This window comes from Mya arenaria, chromosome 3, assembly GCF_026914265.1.
Source record: "Mya arenaria isolate MELC-2E11 chromosome 3, ASM2691426v1".
Taxonomy (NCBI): Eukaryota; Metazoa; Mollusca; class Bivalvia; order Myida; family Myidae; genus Mya; species Mya arenaria.
The window spans coordinates 33099986-33117318 of record NC_069124.1 but is presented as its reverse complement, the minus strand read 5'-3'; the positions used below and the strand labels follow the sequence as shown (position 1 = coordinate 33117318).

Below are 17333 nucleotides of genomic sequence, written 5' to 3'. Positions count from 1 at the left end.
TATTTCTTAATCGTCTGGTTTTAACACTTACTTCTTTTAAATCAACGTTTTTCTTGCTTAGCATTTTTCTTTCATTTAGACTAAAACATTATCTTGATTCGTCCTTTCCTTTCCAAAAATTCCACTACCCAAATAATAGATTGGCAAGGCTATTTCAGTCGCCCGTTTTTTTCTTCCACAGTATCTCGCATAAAGCGTTCAATTTCTTGTAATTCAATCTTGTCGTTGCTTTATTCTGTTAGATTATAAACGTTTTTGTTCTCGCTAAATAACAACATCAAGTAACACACACAAACAAATTATTATCTTACAGATCATCATGGGGGTGTTACGTATGGGATTCGTCACGACGTACATGTCTGATCCCCTGATCGCCGGCTTTACGACGGGTACGGCAATTCACGTGGGAACCAGCCAGGTCAAATATATTTTCGGCTTGAAAATTCCCCGCACAGACGGAATGTTTCAAGTTATCAAGGTGAACAACTCTTGCAGCATGTTCTCAAATATGTATAAAAAGTTAACTCCAATGTGTAGCCTACACTTTCAATCAAATACATGTTGTCTTACAAAGAAATTTCCGATTCAATTGTTTTGATCTTTTTTTAGTCTGTGTTTGAATAAGCATGTTTAAATAAATACATTCCTTCACTCCATATTAGTTCGACTTGCCTGTACATAGATAATCTTGACCTCGGACAATACATATATGCATGACGTAAGCTTTACTTTTTTGAGATGTTTATTTAGCGTGTGATTTAATTATCAACATTGATCTGAACTTCCATTATCCATATCAGTATTTCACTGAAGACATACATATAAATCTATAGACCGGGAAAACAGCAGATGTCAATTGGCAAGCCAAACCGTGATAATTACCAAACTGATTATGAAATACAAAAAATAAACTTGCTTTGACGCTCGACATTGTTTGCATTATAAAACTTATATTTCAGACGTACATGTATATCTTTGAGAGCATACACAAAACGAACATAACGACCCTGGTGACGTCTATCATCTGTATCATCATCCTGTACCTGGTCAAGGAGCACATCAACACCAGGTTCAAGGACAGGCTCAAGATACCCGTCCCCATAGAACTGTGTGTGGTAAGACCCGTCCCGATAAAACTGAATGTGGTGTGTTTCTTCTTATCAAGTAGGGTTTTGATTGTACGCCACATATTTTCGAAAATATTGATGTCATGGCTCTGAGAAGGCCAAGACATACAAGAAATGCTGTTCTCATTTTTTTTCAAATGAGTAGTCCTAATTGATGTGTGTACTGGGGCAATATCCTCTTGAAAAAAATAATCATCTTGGGGAAAGTTCTTGGCAATAACAGGCCAGAGGTTACTGTTTAGCCAGTTTATATACCTTTTTGAGTCTATATTTCGATGAACCGCCTTCAAAACTTCCCACACTTTTGTAAGTCAGACACACGTAAAACATAGCTGACACACAGCTGCCTCCATTCTGACCTAGGCAAACTGGACGCCATACATCATTTACTTTTCTCTGCACACTGATTCTCTTTTGCTATCAAGTGTTTCATCGCTAAATATCACCGTTTTCCACTGTTTGTACATGGATCCAAAGTAATCTGTTCTTACACCAAGAAACACGCGTTTTGCGGTTTTTACAGGGTATATATAGTTAGTGCGTTCCTTTCTTCTATTACTACTGGCTACTCTCACAAATCTGACGGTCACTCCTCTTTACCCCTGCGAAGGTCTTTCACTTCGTGGTGCATTTTTCTATATTTTACCTTGCACTATAGCTCGGTATATATAGTAAGTGCGTTCCTTTCTTTTCTCCGTATAAATCCATGAAACATAATCGACGTTTAACAATTCTAGATGATATTTGTTAAGGCAAGGCTTTATTTACAAGTCCCGCCAATCCCGCTTAGGGAGTTCTTCTATTATTACTGGCCACTCTCACAAATCTGACGGTCCATCCTCTTTACCCCTGCGAAGGTCTTCCACTTCGTAGTGCATTTTCCTATATTTTACCTTGCACTTCAGCTCTTGAGAGATTCGGTCACACCAGATTGACTTATTTTCAATATCCCAGCAATATTTCTTTGGGAAAGTCCATCATTTGCCAAAGAAATCTGTTCAGGTGCCATTTCTTTCCTTTTGGCAAACAATTTTGTTGCAGACAAAAGAAAATATCATGAAGAAAGACAATCCTTGAAATTGACCACCAAAAACAAATAAGCAACTCCCTTTGCAGACAACAATTTTGATGACTCACTTATAGCAAGCCACTATCTGTGTGTAGTTAGACCCGTTCCTATCAAACTGTGTGTTGTAAGACCCGTTCCTATAGAACTGTGTGTAGTAAGACCCTTCCATACGGACCTGTGTCTTGTAAAACCAGTCCCTGATATATGCGTTGTAAGCTCTGTCCCATATGTTTAGTGCATTATAATACCCATCACTATAATAATGTGTATTGTTCGACCCGTCCCTATACAACTGTATGTAGTAAGACCCACATAGAACTACGTATGGTAAGACCTGTCCCTATAAATTGTATGGTGAGAGATCCTTCCCTAAGAAAATGTGTATTGTCAATTGAAATGCTCTTATGTTTCTTTTGTATACTGATATATGTATTTATAGTGATATTAGAAAACCTGTATGCATTCAAGGCTGTAGAGATGATTATTAATATAAACCTTTTTATGTATATAAAGACAGTTTGGAAATCTTTGGCAAACATTATAATCTAATCCGAATTATGGATAAGTCCCTTATCCGATCATCTGTATCACAATTCGTTCAGTGGTAAACCATGCATACGTTTCAATCACTGGGCGGTCTCAACGTTAACGTGTTAAGTACCGAACTTACGGACGACACACAGGACGTCAACTCATCCGCACTTGACGTAATACAGGACGTCAAATCATCTGAACTTGTAAAATGATGTTGGTTTTGTATATCAATTAACGGGAACAACAAAACACTCATCTTTCTCTCGTCTGTCCTTCTTAAAATGATCATATTCTAGTGTGCGTTTGTATTACGTGCGTTGTCAGTGCTTTGATTACGATACTTGAAACTTGCTTTAAATTACAGACTCCTCATAGCATGGGATTTTTGTTGGGTAATTTGCAGTATATTTGACGTCAATGATCTAATGATTTTACATTATTTGATGCCGTATTTGACATGAAAGCATTTACTAATATTCATTGTATGTTTTCCGGTGATTTGTAGCAATTATTAGTGAAATTGAAATGATATTTCACTGTTTCAAGAGTGAATTTTTATTTTTTATATTTTTCATTGTTTTGAAAATTAAGACCGCACGAACGTCAGCGGACAAAAGTATGGGACAAAGATTTCAGTGACGTTATTGATTTTACGTTCGCATACAAGTTGGCGCGCCTTTTGAAAAACTACTCTTAACTGTCATTATCTACCCCTTTAAGGCATATAATAAAAAAAGTGTTATTGTAAAGTTGCAATATATTTTACCTCGTTAACATCATCATGAAAAATGGTTTCTGGTGCTCACGATATTACACAATAACGCTTTTGCCAACAATTATCCTCAATTATCTTTCATTATCATTGAAACGAGCAAATATTTAACTGTCTCATACAACATCATTATTCCACTGAAGTGATGTAATGATCATGTTTATTTACACATACCTTTTGTCTGCATGCAATGCAGCGATTAAGGAAATTGCTGATCCGAGATTAATGCAAACATAATCCTGAAAGCCTCTCCGACGAATTTGATAGGCAGGAAATGGAATATTGATAGGGCTTTCGTAGCAAAATGGAGTGACCTTTAAAACGTGCAGCTTCAGCCATAGTTAGAATTTAAAAATCATATGTTAAACATTGCAAAAACAATCCCTTAACAATTATCATTTGAATTGATATTTATGTCAGTTTGTTTTTAGAACCATCATTGATAATGTACAATGGTATTACCATATTTAGAAAATAGCAATCACATGTGAAATGTTAACCCCCATTAAGAAATTGTCATCCATACTTACAATAACATGCGCGTAAACAACTATTCCTAGGTGATTGCTGGCACGTTGGCGTCCTATTACGGAAACTTCCACGAAACGTATGGTGTCAAGGTCGTCGGCTACATCCCTAAAGGGTACGTGCGGTAGAGAGCCAAATAAAACATACTTGTATTGTCAACAGGAAACGTAAATGTTTCATTGTCAGGTCTTACGGCTTGTTAGTGTCTCATTTCCATTATTATTCGAAATTGTCCTAAAGGAACGCGTGACTTTAAGCAGCTTTCAGCCGTCTTGATAATCGAGCAAAAAACAAATACAAATAAAGCAACATACGCTTACAGATTCCGATTCCCTATATTCCACGTTATTCATTGTGGCATCATAGATGCTTTACGTTTCACAACAGGTTTTGTTTGATTTTTACTCGTTCAATAATTGTTAACGATTGTATAAATACGTTAAAAAAACATATTACTATATCCGGACAGATTGCCCCAGCCCAGTGTTCCTAATTTCCACGGTGCAGGCAGCTACATCACAGACATCCCCATTATTGCCATCATATCGTTTGCCCAGTCAGTGTCCCTGGCCGCTCTTCTAGCAAAACAGCACAAGTACACCATCGACTCTAACCAGGTATGACACAGCTCGTTCAAAGGCCTTTACGAAAAGCGAGTAAGGTGACTGATACGATTTTTTGATCTCTCAATGGCAATAGTTGACATAGTCTGTCAATAGGGATACACCCATACCTTTCACAGAGTTGTAACAATAAAGGGAAGTTCATATTTCCTGTTTTATAACAAACTGTTAGATCCATGAAAAAAAGAGAGACAAGGGTTTTACCATAACACCAGTAGGATTGGTCTGGGCTTAGGTGAGTGAGTGATGAACAATTATCCCTCTTGTACCCTCAACATGTACATGTGTTCCTTTCTTACTTTCCAGGAGTTGATAGCCTACGGGGCAGGTAACGTGGTTGGCTCGTTTTTCTCGTGCTATCCGTTTGCGGCGTCCGTGTCAAGAAGCTCTGTGCAAAACTCTGCTGGTGGAAAGACACAGGTATATATATATACATAATTTAATCATTAGAGATGCATGGGCAATGGAGACATCTGAAAATTTCGACATGTCGATTCTGGAATTTGTTGATTATATTTTGGATGAGAGATCCTTATAAAGTGCTAAATAAGTATTTGTTTGTGACATGAACGATTAGTGCAACACTATCAACGTCAAATAACGCATGCTTAAGCGGTATGCTATTTTTTAATCACTACGTCATCAAATTGCGTTTCACCAATACTGTCAAATCTTGATGGCAAAATTCTTAAGTATGTAGTTTTGATCATATTGATCTCAATTTTAATGAAGGGATTTTTGAAAGTAAAAACCTGTGTCATTTTGTTTATTTGAAGCGTAGTTTTCCAACTGATACGAGAAATGATTCACAATTATCAACAAGGTGTATCACCAACTATTCAATTAAAAGCAAGAACACGCCCGTTTTTCTGCTCCTGTCGGTTTCGAAAGTCATTACAAGAGAAAATGAACTACAAAACAAGTTAATGAATGTAATATCTGTTGTTTAGACGACGTGATTAAGTACATCTGATCACACCTTTGACGTCACCGTCATTTCGCAAAATGATGAAGGTTGAACATAAAGAGGACTTTAAACCATTGTCGTTTAATGCTTTGCAAACTTACACTTTCCATGTTGGGTATTCGATCAAGCAATACCCGATGTGGTATTGCGTAGATAGCACATGTTTGCTATACACAACCGGAAGGTTATATCAGTCGTATTAGTAATAAGAAAACTCATGGACAGGTATTGCTTTTTATCAATGAAACACACCAAGCATTCATCGTGGGTGGTAACAATCTAATCTCAGGTCCTGACCCACACCAGCAGCATACTGTATTGAACTAGTTATCTCTTTTCTTTTGGTTTGGTCAAAGTTCACTAGCATGTTTGTTTATTTTTCAGGTTTTAACCATTCATAACTATTAACCAATAAAATAATTTATATGTACAAATCAACCAAAAGATAACTTGTGGACAACCTATCAAAGTTCTATGCAATTGTCTGCTGGTCATTGAGCACAGAGTACAATTAATTTGTCGAGTTTGGTCCTTGTATAGGTTAAGATATAGGAAAGGTTACTTGAAGTTGCATAGGCTTAAAATATCCACCAATTTATATTTGACATTTAGAATAGTCTCATAAACTGTACTTTCTCATGGTCTTGCAATACGGACATCAGTATTCTTGTCAATCATAGAAACGGTCTAAAGGTTGATTCGATCATGTCAAGCACATGGTATATGCATTGACTTATGTGCTGGTTTGAATATAATGCTGTCATAATGCTGTTGTCAGGAGGCTCCGAGAGGCAGTCCAAAAGTATATATAAAAACATATCAAGTAATTATTTAACAATTAAAAGAGAGTTTTTTTAATATTATATATTTAGTATAAAGGTAATAAAACTGAACATTTTAAAACTTAACCAATACGAATACTTATTTAGACATGTAGGGAAATGAAAAGAAATAAACAAAATACATGCATATTTAAACTGATTTTTTTGTATATTTAATACATAACTGATTCACATATTAAAACTTTGAATATTTATACATCAGTCTTATGTGTTTATTTTAACTGAATGTGTTGCAGGTGGCCAGCTTGTTCTCCGCATTTATGGTGTTGGTAGTCATCCTCTGGCTGGGACCTTTGTTCGAAGCATTGCCAAACGTGAGTCGTCTTGATATCCTTTTTGAATAATAAAGTGGAACAGAAAACAAAACAAATAGTCTTATTTGATCACTAAACGTTATATATAGAAATCTATAAGGTGACAGTGGTCTGGTGGTACTGGTGTCCACAACTCTCACTAGAGTTTGTCGGTTCGATCCCCACCAGGAATATTTTCTCGTGGCCTCTCACACAGAATGGACACAAAACTAGTCTCTAGTTTTCGTCACAATTAAGCTAACAGAGATTACTCTAAACTAAAGCTGTACACCGGTTTTAATAATTATACTTTTAAGTTCTACGTCAAAGAATGCTTCATGTATACATTTTTCTTAACTTGACAGATTGAGAAAATAAGTTGGACAAATATCAACAAGTAGTGTTAATCTTTGAATCTGAGGTTTATACAAGAGATTCAAAACTGTTGAATTTCGTTGTACAATTGTTATTTGGGAAGGGATACTGGCATCAATTGTTGCCTCTATTTAAAAAAACACATCTTTTACAATAATTCAAATTCGAATTATTTTGTCAAATATGTCTGAGTCTTCTAGTAAGTAAGAATCAAGGGAATAGTGAAGATGGGATCTGCTGGTTGATTTGCTTATTTCATAAACAATCACAAGCTCCTATTGGTTTAACCCTAGACATTCATTTTCCAGTGCGTGTTGTCGGCGATTATCGTGGTGGCGCTGCGGAGCTTGATCAAGCAGTTGCTGGAGCTTCCCAAGGTGTGGAGGACATCAAGATATGACTGTGTACGTCTCCTTATTCAGACATCATTATTTTTTACACAAGCTGATTACCATACCAATGGCTGTTTTATTGTAACCCATGACATAAATAATACGTGTTCTTGTCATTGCTTTTAATATAAAGTTTGTAGCAACTGGCCATATGTTAAACACTTTGTCACCTTTACACGTGTAGTGGATCTGGCTTGTGACGTTCACAGTGACCACCGTTCTGCACGTTGACTACGGACTTCTCTTTGGGCTCGTTTTCTCCTTCTTCACAGTCGTTCTCAGGACCCAAGTGTAAGTATTATATCGTCTGATTTGGTGTCTCTTGTGACAATAGCTCAATGTTTGAATGCTGAGTTTGGGCTAAGTAATTATTGTAAATTTGCTAGTTAAATGTTGAACAGCTATTGTTTTCTTTAATATAAATATCTCCGTTCGAATGGTCCTTGAAAAGAAGAAAACAAAATCAGATTTTTTTTTCTAGTAATCAATCTGTACATTGTTTAAAATTATCATAGGTTCTATGTTATTTACATATTTACAAAAAAAAACATATAACAGTGTTTTAAATGGTGGTAGAGAGGTGACATACATGTTATTTTTATCTCGTTTGAACGACTTACGACATTCTAATATAATCTAATCAGCCGTTCTTCCTGTTAATGCTCGGTTTTGAGCAAGTACTATTTGGACTATTATGACATTTAAACGAAATTCGTTAGTTGTTGAAACGAGTTACTAAGATGATAAGACAAGATACGTTAGTCGTTTAAACAAGAAACTGAGATGTTAAAACTAGATACGTAAGTGGTTTAAACGAGCATCTTAGATATTTAAACGAGATACGTAGGTCGTTTAAACGAGATATAAAGATGTTTAAACACGATACGTAACTCGTTCAAAAGAGTTACTTATATGTTTAAATGAGATAGGTAAGGAGTTTAATATAAATACTAAGATGTTTAAATGAGATAGGTAAGGAGTTTAATATAAATACTAAGATGTTTAAATGAGATAGGTAAGGAGTTTAATATACATACTAAGATGTTTAAATGAGATAGGTAAGGAGTTTAATATAAATACTAAGATGTTTAAATGAGATACGTAAGTCGTTTACTATAAATACTAAGATGTTTAAATGAGATACGTAAGTCGTTTAAACGAGATTCTAAGTTGTTTTAAAAAGACGTCCCTCTATGCAACAACACAATTTGTGCTAATTTCTTTCCAAGAGTAATGCTCATTGTCTTCTAATGTTTGTTTCAGTGCCAAGCCAACTCGACTGGAGAAGGTTGCAGAGCACAATCTGTACAAGGACCCCAAATATTATATCAAGGTAACTAACATGAACGTAACGTTTTGCAGTTTCATATCAGTGTGTAATCTTTACAAAAGTATACTTAAAATACGATACATTCTTGATAAAATTCATTTCATGCTACCTCTGGTCAGTTGTTTTGAATTTGCATCATTTAAGGAAAACATAATCCGATTCCATTTTGATAAGAAACAAATCCATCACATGGGAATTTGTTTTACTAAAGATGATTTTTTTCCAAATAGTACTTTACCATTTAAAAAGGGGCCTTTCTTTATTTTTAAATTCAATAACAATGTACAATACTGATTTTACAATTTAAGCATTACAAGTAGAAAGTGTTTCTCAAACAATTGACGATCATTTTGTACTTAAATTGCTTAATAAACACCAGTTCTATCACTTATCACTGGTGCAAAGAACGCGAGCTGTGGCCACTTCAGGTGTGCCTTTTGATTATTTGTACACACGTGAGCATAATTTATATTTTATCTGATAGGCAAACCAAGCATTAAAAATGTATGGCACCCTGAAAGAATTGAAATGATATATTTTAGTGTAAATCACATTCGACAGCTCTATTACTTGAGTAACATTGCCACCACTTTTATAAAATATGTGCATATATCCTAAATACTTTGTAAGAAGAGCTCGGGAGTTCTGATGTGTGCCAGTGTATGTACTATAAATAACAGTTATAATTTTAACGAGCTCACATGTTCTTTACGGTGTGTCGGTATACCGAAATGTAGTTCACATTGTTGCAGATCTCAAAATATGAACACGTCCGAATCGGGAGGAAAGTTCCTGGCATTAAAATTCGCATTTTATCGAATCGGAATCGTGACACTCTTTGGTAAAAGTGTCCTTACTCGGTTCCACATTCTTCGATTTTCGAAATATTCCCATGCAATGAAAATACAACATCAATTATAAACTCTACAAGCGTATGTACAAACCATCCGGCAGAGGTGCACCACGGAAGGGTAAACAGCTCATTCCCTATGCATTACCGATAAGTGGTGGAGCTAGCGTTTAGTAGGCGTGGAATTGTTCGAATACAAAAACATCTCTAATGCTGTTATTAGATAAACACATTGAGCTCAAACAAATACGAAAAACGATTATTTGATATTATTCGTAGATCTAATTAAATTTAACAAACAAGCACATTCTCATTTTTCGTATTCTTCTAGACATCTTCACATAACACAATCAAAGCAATGGGATACCAATACCCGATCTATTACGCAAACGGAGACCTGTTCACCAGGGAGGTGTACCGCCTTGCCTCCATCAAACCGGACGCACTCAGAAAGCAGATCCGGCGCGCATCTCAACTAAGTACCATTAGCAGAACTTCGAGTGCTGTGTCAATGAGTGACAAGGTACCGTACTTTTTACATTTCAGCTAATGAATTCACTGACGTCGTCAATGTTGTAGATGATGCATAAGCTATGACAATATATTTGAACATCGATTCTTTGTTCTTGAAATTTGTAAACGTGAAGTCTGCACATATTTTAAATCAAATCTTTATGATTCCAAACAAGGGGTCTTAATAATGATATCTCAAAGTGCACGTCCGTGCTGGTTTTTACCGAATGACTTTGAGATTCTTCAATCTATTGTGAAAACAAAGCAACCAAATTGAATTTGATATACCGTTCAGAACTTTGATAATAATGTTAAATTGTAATAAATGTAATAAAACATTGTTAACTTAAAAGAAAATGATAATGTGCTCACATTTTTTAAATATAAATAAAAACATTTGAAACTGTTGTCTAAATCTTGTTCGACGCCCAACAGATAACAAGAGTATTTATTAAACTTCCAAAGAAGTAACGACTTGAAAGTTTACAATGATAACTGTAACAACGTTGTTAAAAAAGTCCTGAACAATTGGTCCTTTATCAAACCTCTAAACGGGTACCATTTGTAGGTGCAGACATCTCACTCTGATCTCGTCATTCCACATATAAAACGTGAGGACAGTGTCATATCTCTTAACGGCCAGCTGCCAATTGGGGACCCCACCCATATCTACCCGGTAGCGTTTGAGTACCCCCTCACTCACATCATCATTGATTTCACCACAGTCGCCTTTGTCGACTCTGTGGGATGCAAGGTCCTTAAAGCGGTACGTTATCATTAACTACACACGTTCTATGTATACCCTAAACACGGATACGTTCCATTGACCATATTTATTTCTACTATATTATGGTAATAAAAGTATCGTTATAGCTACAAAGAGAGCATTAACCTCTGCAAATTGATATAATACAAGGTAAAAAAGACATTCATAATGTTCTTATTACTAGTAATCCGTGTTTTATTTTCATCCTATTCTCGGCAAAAAAGAAATCTGCGACATGGGATAAACTGAAAAAATAGTTTTCATTGTATAACTGTTGTTAAACCTATTTTGTGTTGGGATATATTTTAGTATGCCTTTTTCATGTGCAGTTGATACAAGATTACGACACCGTGAATGTTTCTGTCTGGATGTCGGGCATACCTGGTAAGATCATTTTTTTTGTTCATTCAACGAATGCGTATACCTTAACCTGGTTTTGTAGAAGCTGAAAAACCAAAAGGAAGAAATGAAGCGCTTTTTGATAGCGTTTCAAAGACCAACCAATTTTATACATGTTATAGATTAATCTCCTCAGAAAAAAAACACTCAGAAGCTTAATAATGGGTATAGCGACATGTTTCTTACCGGCTGAACCGATAATATTTTGCTCCTTGTCTTTCGTTAATACTGTGTGTCGTTTTAAATGTCACTGAGTGTTTGGACTAAATCAACAACATTCAACTTAAACAAGATGCCTTTACTGATATCCAAACCCGTCACCAAAAGCCATTCTCATTAAAATGTTTAAAGATTAAAACGAAAAAATATCGTGGGAAGAATATGTTCACGAACGCATATGTATATATATGTCTTGTAATGATAAAAAAGATGAGTCAAGTATACGCCTTGACTTTCTCGACATGAACCATTTATTACAACGAAGGTATTCAAATGATTAAGAATTTGCTGCATAGAAGCAATTACAAATTTACGCTCATTGAACAAATGTTGATGGCCAAGAATGGACTTTGCGTTAATCCTTTTCTAAGATAAAATATCGTTTTCTTTCAATTGTTTGACAAAAATGCATCTTTTTACATATTTGTATGAAAGTCTTTCGCTGGTTTGAGTTTTATACAAGCAGGAGTCTATCTATTTGGAGTGTGACTTGTGCATACAAATTATGTTGTTAATGTTTTCTTTCATACATTACCTGTTGAACTAAAAAGGTTTTCATTGTACCTCACACTTTTAGATGATATCTGGAACATCTTTGAGGCAACGGAAATCATACCAAAGTACGAGGAGAACATTTACCTCACCCTAGATGACGCTATACAAGCCGCCAAAGAAACCCTTGACCGGAGGTCAAGCACCATAGGGGTCAATGGGGCACTCAATAAGGTACCTTTACTCGGAAATCCCTCAAGCGCACAGCTAACCTTTCAAAGTGATAATTGTCATTTTAGTTTGTTATTGTTAATAGTAAATTCCATACATGGCACTTGACATTTTTGAAAGTATAATATGTGTTAATTATTTTAAATGCATATTTATATTTACTAAAAAATAATGACAGTACAACACAAATTACGAACATGACATGTATTGTTACAAAACTCTCCGTGTTTACATGTATTTACTTATCTGAATGGTGGAGATGGGTAAACAATTTAAAATGAAGCTATTTCTAAGCTAATATTGCTAATTCTGTCTGAACCGACGATTCCTAAAAAAGATAAGAAAAATTGCAACGAATACATTCAATTTGGTTTGATACGTACACTCCCCAAATCTCTCAACCAATCACGTTTAGCTAGTACAGATAATTGACAACAGAAACATTGCCTGCAACAACTTTACCACAGGAATTTGAAAAAAAGAAAAATGAATGAACTACTTTGATTACAGTGTACCGATATTGTTTTAGTTTGCACTTCGGAGATTTTCAACCATAAACGAAGAGGACGATGGCTAGTTGTATGCCATTTTTATCATAACCCGCCCGTGTGTCTGCCTATTCTGTCATTTTATAATTAAAGCGACAGTATTCTTACATATATCATAAATTAGATGTACAGTTTAGATACTGGTGTCGACACCCTTTGTCTTCATACCTACACCCAAATATTTAGCTTTGTGTTATATGTTGCTTGATACGTAAATAAATATGTAGTTTTCAGCAATACATTATTTTTAACTAGTTCAGATTAATATAAATGAAATTTGTCCATATATTTACACATGTCAAAAAAAAGTCAATGTACTTATCAGAAAAAAGTAAATTTGTGATGACTATATATAAACACGATAATGAAATAGTTTCAATGCAATACAATACATCTAGTAATGTAACTATTGAACTAAAGCATGTCATGGAATTTAATACAAACTGTAACTTTGGTTTAATTACTCTTATCTCACTATTTTTTCATTTTTTTAATCTTCTGTTGCAGGTTTCTATAATGTAACATAGGAAGGAAGTATTCTACTAAAAGATTGATGTGCTGAATTGATGGCTCATGGACAATGCGCAATGACTTGGTGACACGTGGACAACGCGTGTTGACTTGGAGACACAGGGACAAAGCGCGTATTGATGATATCAACTTGTGCATATGCGAATGATATACAAATGGATTTCAGAGATAACTTCAGCCAATGTATAAAACGTTGACCACAGGTTATATTTTGGCCTGTGTACGTCTTTGAATGATTTGGTTTGGTTAGAAGTGATTATTATTAAGCTTAACAAGCCTAACTTTAACCATATCAAATAATTAACCAGTTTTATACAAGTTGTCGCTGCTGTTTGTTCTTAGATCAGATGGCCGGATTGTCAGAATATGTATACTAGGGTTTGAATGAAACGGATTCGCTGGGAGACTCTAAAAACGCAAAAACATCGAAAAAAGTAACAATTTCTTGAATCAATTAGCTTGAACGAATATGTTTTTCGTTTATCAAAAATTCGTATCGAATTATTTCCGTTTGAAAGCCTTTCGGTGTTTATACACTCGGAGTCTTCAATTCCTCATGCTTTCATTGGATTTATTTGTTCAGAAATGATGTAGCAGATGTTCTGGGGTTCACACAAATTGGTGAAAACATTGCCGTGAAAAGTTTGTTTAAACCATAGATGAGTTGTTATTTGTTATGTATAGTAGATTGTTCACTGACATAAAATCCATTGATCTTGCGAATTAAGATGTTTTCTGTTACATTCTGGACGAAATAACGTAAATCAATGGAATTGAAATACAGTCGTCTAATCTTAAAATATAGGGATCTCGAAATAATAATCAAGCTCTCATTTAACGTGTTAACAGATATGAAAGTTAATCATTAGATGTGTTTAAGAAGTAGTACATGCAATGGTTAATTTGACAATGAAGCGTTAAAGTGTGTAATATATAGAGACAGCTAAAATTACAATGGGTGTACTTCTTTTCAATCCAATAAGCACGGTTGAGGAAAATTGAGCAACTGGCCATAAGTGATATGCATATAAACTTGTTAGACTTGTGTAGCTATGTTCATACCAATTCCATAACATATATATGGTTCAGGAAACTCATTAAAGTATACACAGTAGGTTTGTTGTACAGTACCATTTGTATTATTTGTTATACTTTTTCCAATAAATATTTGTTGTTTTTTGCGGATTATTTCGTGTTTATCCTTTTTATTATATCCTTTCCGGTTGTTATAGATTTTATCAGTAAAATATGTCTTGATATGTTCACTGTTTCAAACAGTGAAAATATCAATTTGATATAATTTTCTGTTTTGGAGTGTTTCATTTCTCTCCCTTTGCATTGAATGTTGAAAACATGAGGCCCTATAGTATTCATGTACTTATGTATAATTTAGGTTCGCCTGTTAAAAGTCAATACAAAAAGTGGATTAACTAAATTGGAGCATTTTCTTTATGAGGGGTTATTTAATGTGAATACTGCAAAAACACAAACAACAGCGACATCATCATCGACAGTGTCAGTTGCACTAATGTAGTCCACCGAATATTCATCTAATCACACAGCTGTTGACCGTAAGTTTAGGTCTGTGGACTGAATATATTCATGACAGAGTATAATAATGTTTAAACACAAAACAAATAGAAAAAGACTTGCAACTTATGAGAGATTTCAGTTTTACGAAACTTGAATTACTTCATGTGTGCGTGTCTTCTGATTGTCACGAAGAATGATGGTAGTGACAATGAAACCTCCATGTTGCAAGGATTCATAAGTTCCTTTGATTGCAACCGTCGATTAACCAAATTTCCCTCATTAATGATTTTGATTTGCGAATGATAGACATGTTCTCAAAACAAATCAGAAATCTCTGAAAATGCAGGGTTTCGGCAACAAACCCAAACAGCTGATGTCTGTTCCGATACACATTTTGAAAAGATGTACGCAGCCAACACTTTAGCTGCTTACTCTCTAAGTGACCTTGTTCATTCGATACTTTCTAACATGGCGGCGTACAGATCGGTGTGATCAATATAGGTCAAACTACACACATTCGGTAGTGTCTACTCTTTGTTACATGCCATATTTAGACAAAGTTGATGTCACAGAACTCGTGATGCTGGACCTGACGGCTGCATTTGACACCATTGACCATAACACCCTTCTTCAAAGATTCTATTTTGACTTTGGATTTGCTGAAAAACCTCGTCAATGGAGCGCATCATACCTAACAGACCGCTACCAAATGGTATGCATCAACGGCAAACTCTCTGAGCCGGTCCTAATGAAATTCAGTGTTCCCCAAGTACTGGGCCCAAAATTTCTACACGATGTACACTAAGCCAGTCGGGTCTTTTTGTAAAAACCATGGACAAAACCACCATTTTTATGCAGACGACTCCCAACTCCATCTATCGTTTAAACCAGCTGACCACGCATCAAACAAGTCACAATCACGCGAGTTGAACAATGCCTAAAAGAAATCATCTCATGGATGAATTCAAACATGTTTTAATTGAATGCAGACAAAACTGAATTAATTCTTTTTTCAAGTCAAAAACACTCCAAACTTGTTGAGACTCTAGAACTGGAAATTGGCGATTCGAGCATAAAACCATCAAAAACTGTTCGAAACCTTGGTTTTACGCTTGATTCGAACATGCACATGGACCAGCACGTTAATTCGGTGACTTGAACATGTTATGGCCAAATACGACAGATTGGTCACATTCGGCCATATTTGAGAACTGATGCCACCAAGACCCTTATAAACTCGCTTGTGACATCACGATTAGATTTCTGCAATGCTATCTTGTACGGCGTGCCAAAATCAACAACGAGCAAACTGCAAACTGTTCGAAACACAGCTGCACGTCTCATTACAAAACAACCCGTTTTGAACACATAACACCAGTCCTTAAAGATCTTCACTGGCTTCAAATACAAGATAGAATTAAGTACAACATTCTTATTAAAACATTCAAGAACTTGCATGGGAGACTTAGTACAGGTTTACGTGCCGACTAGAAACCTGAGATCAGCAAGAGAAGTGCAGCAACCACCCTTGTGCCACAGAAATGTCGACTGGTCTCTTACGGTGAGAGGAGTTCCAAAGTTGCTGCCGCAAAACTATGGAACTCTCTCCCGGAGAATCTCAGAAAAGATTAATCACTTAAATCATTCAAAAGAGCTCTCAAAACACACATTTTCAAAACTTCCTACAACGTTAAGATAACAGCTGTGACAGTTTTTTAACCCCTTTTAACTTTTACGATACAAGATAGAACTGCAGTAACTATATATATATTAGATTTTTTCATATTTTAATTTTGTATTCTTATTTTTTATGCTATTTTTTTCGCATGTAGCATTTTAAGGCATTTTATGTGTGTGTGTGTTGTTGTTTTTTTGTTGTTTTTTTTGTTTTTACAAGGTTTGAGTTTCACTTGAATTTGTTTAATTTGTTAAAATATGTCATTTTTGTGATTTCCACATATCTGCGATATGTCACATGTTTAATTGTAAAGCGCCCTTGAACATATATTTTTTATGAAAAGGGCGCTCAACAAATCTGGTATGATAATAATAATAATAATAATAATAATAATAATAATAATAATAATAATAATAATAATGATATATCTTTTAATTAACACATGCCAATGAACCAAAGCAAGGCAATACCATCTTAGACCTTAGGCGACTTTTCGTTCTTGAAGGTTTTGGAGATGAATGGTTTGTGATTTCAAAAACAGGCTCAACATGCTTGATCAATTTGATCTACTTTTTTGTTTACATTTTCACCGCACAGTTTTTTAACTCATATACCGGTTGGTCATTTCCCCGAATACACAATTCTTACGTCTAACCAATTTCATTTTTCTTATAAGAAATGTAACTCTTTTCTAACGTTAAATGTTTAGTACACAAGTATA

At 35.1% G+C, this 17333-nt stretch overlaps 1 protein-coding gene across 4 annotated transcripts in view; it reads left to right on the top strand.

The window, feature by feature from the left end:
* Positions 1–14589, top strand: part of LOC128229064 (prestin-like) — a 34595-nt gene extending 20006 nt beyond the window's left edge. For all 4 annotated transcript variants that reach the window (XM_052940714.1, XM_052940713.1, XM_052940712.1 and 1 more), the window contains exons 5-18: positions 314–478; positions 960–1115; positions 4063–4145; positions 4500–4647; positions 4960–5073; positions 6699–6776; positions 7439–7534; positions 7707–7813; positions 8786–8855; positions 10034–10225; positions 10784–10981; positions 11311–11365; positions 12177–12325; positions 13378–14589. In XM_052940714.1, the coding sequence (XP_052796674.1) occupies positions 314–478; positions 960–1115; positions 4063–4145; positions 4500–4647; positions 4960–5073; positions 6699–6776; positions 7439–7534; positions 7707–7813; positions 8786–8855; positions 10034–10225; positions 10784–10981; positions 11311–11365; positions 12177–12325; positions 13378–13392 (1626 nt within the window). In that variant the 3' untranslated portion in view covers positions 13393–14589. The remainder of the gene's footprint in view (positions 1–313; positions 479–959; positions 1116–4062; positions 4146–4499; positions 4648–4959; positions 5074–6698; positions 6777–7438; positions 7535–7706; positions 7814–8785; positions 8856–10033; positions 10226–10783; positions 10982–11310; positions 11366–12176; positions 12326–13377) is intronic.
* The last annotated feature ends 2744 nt before the right edge of the window (positions 14590–17333 follow it).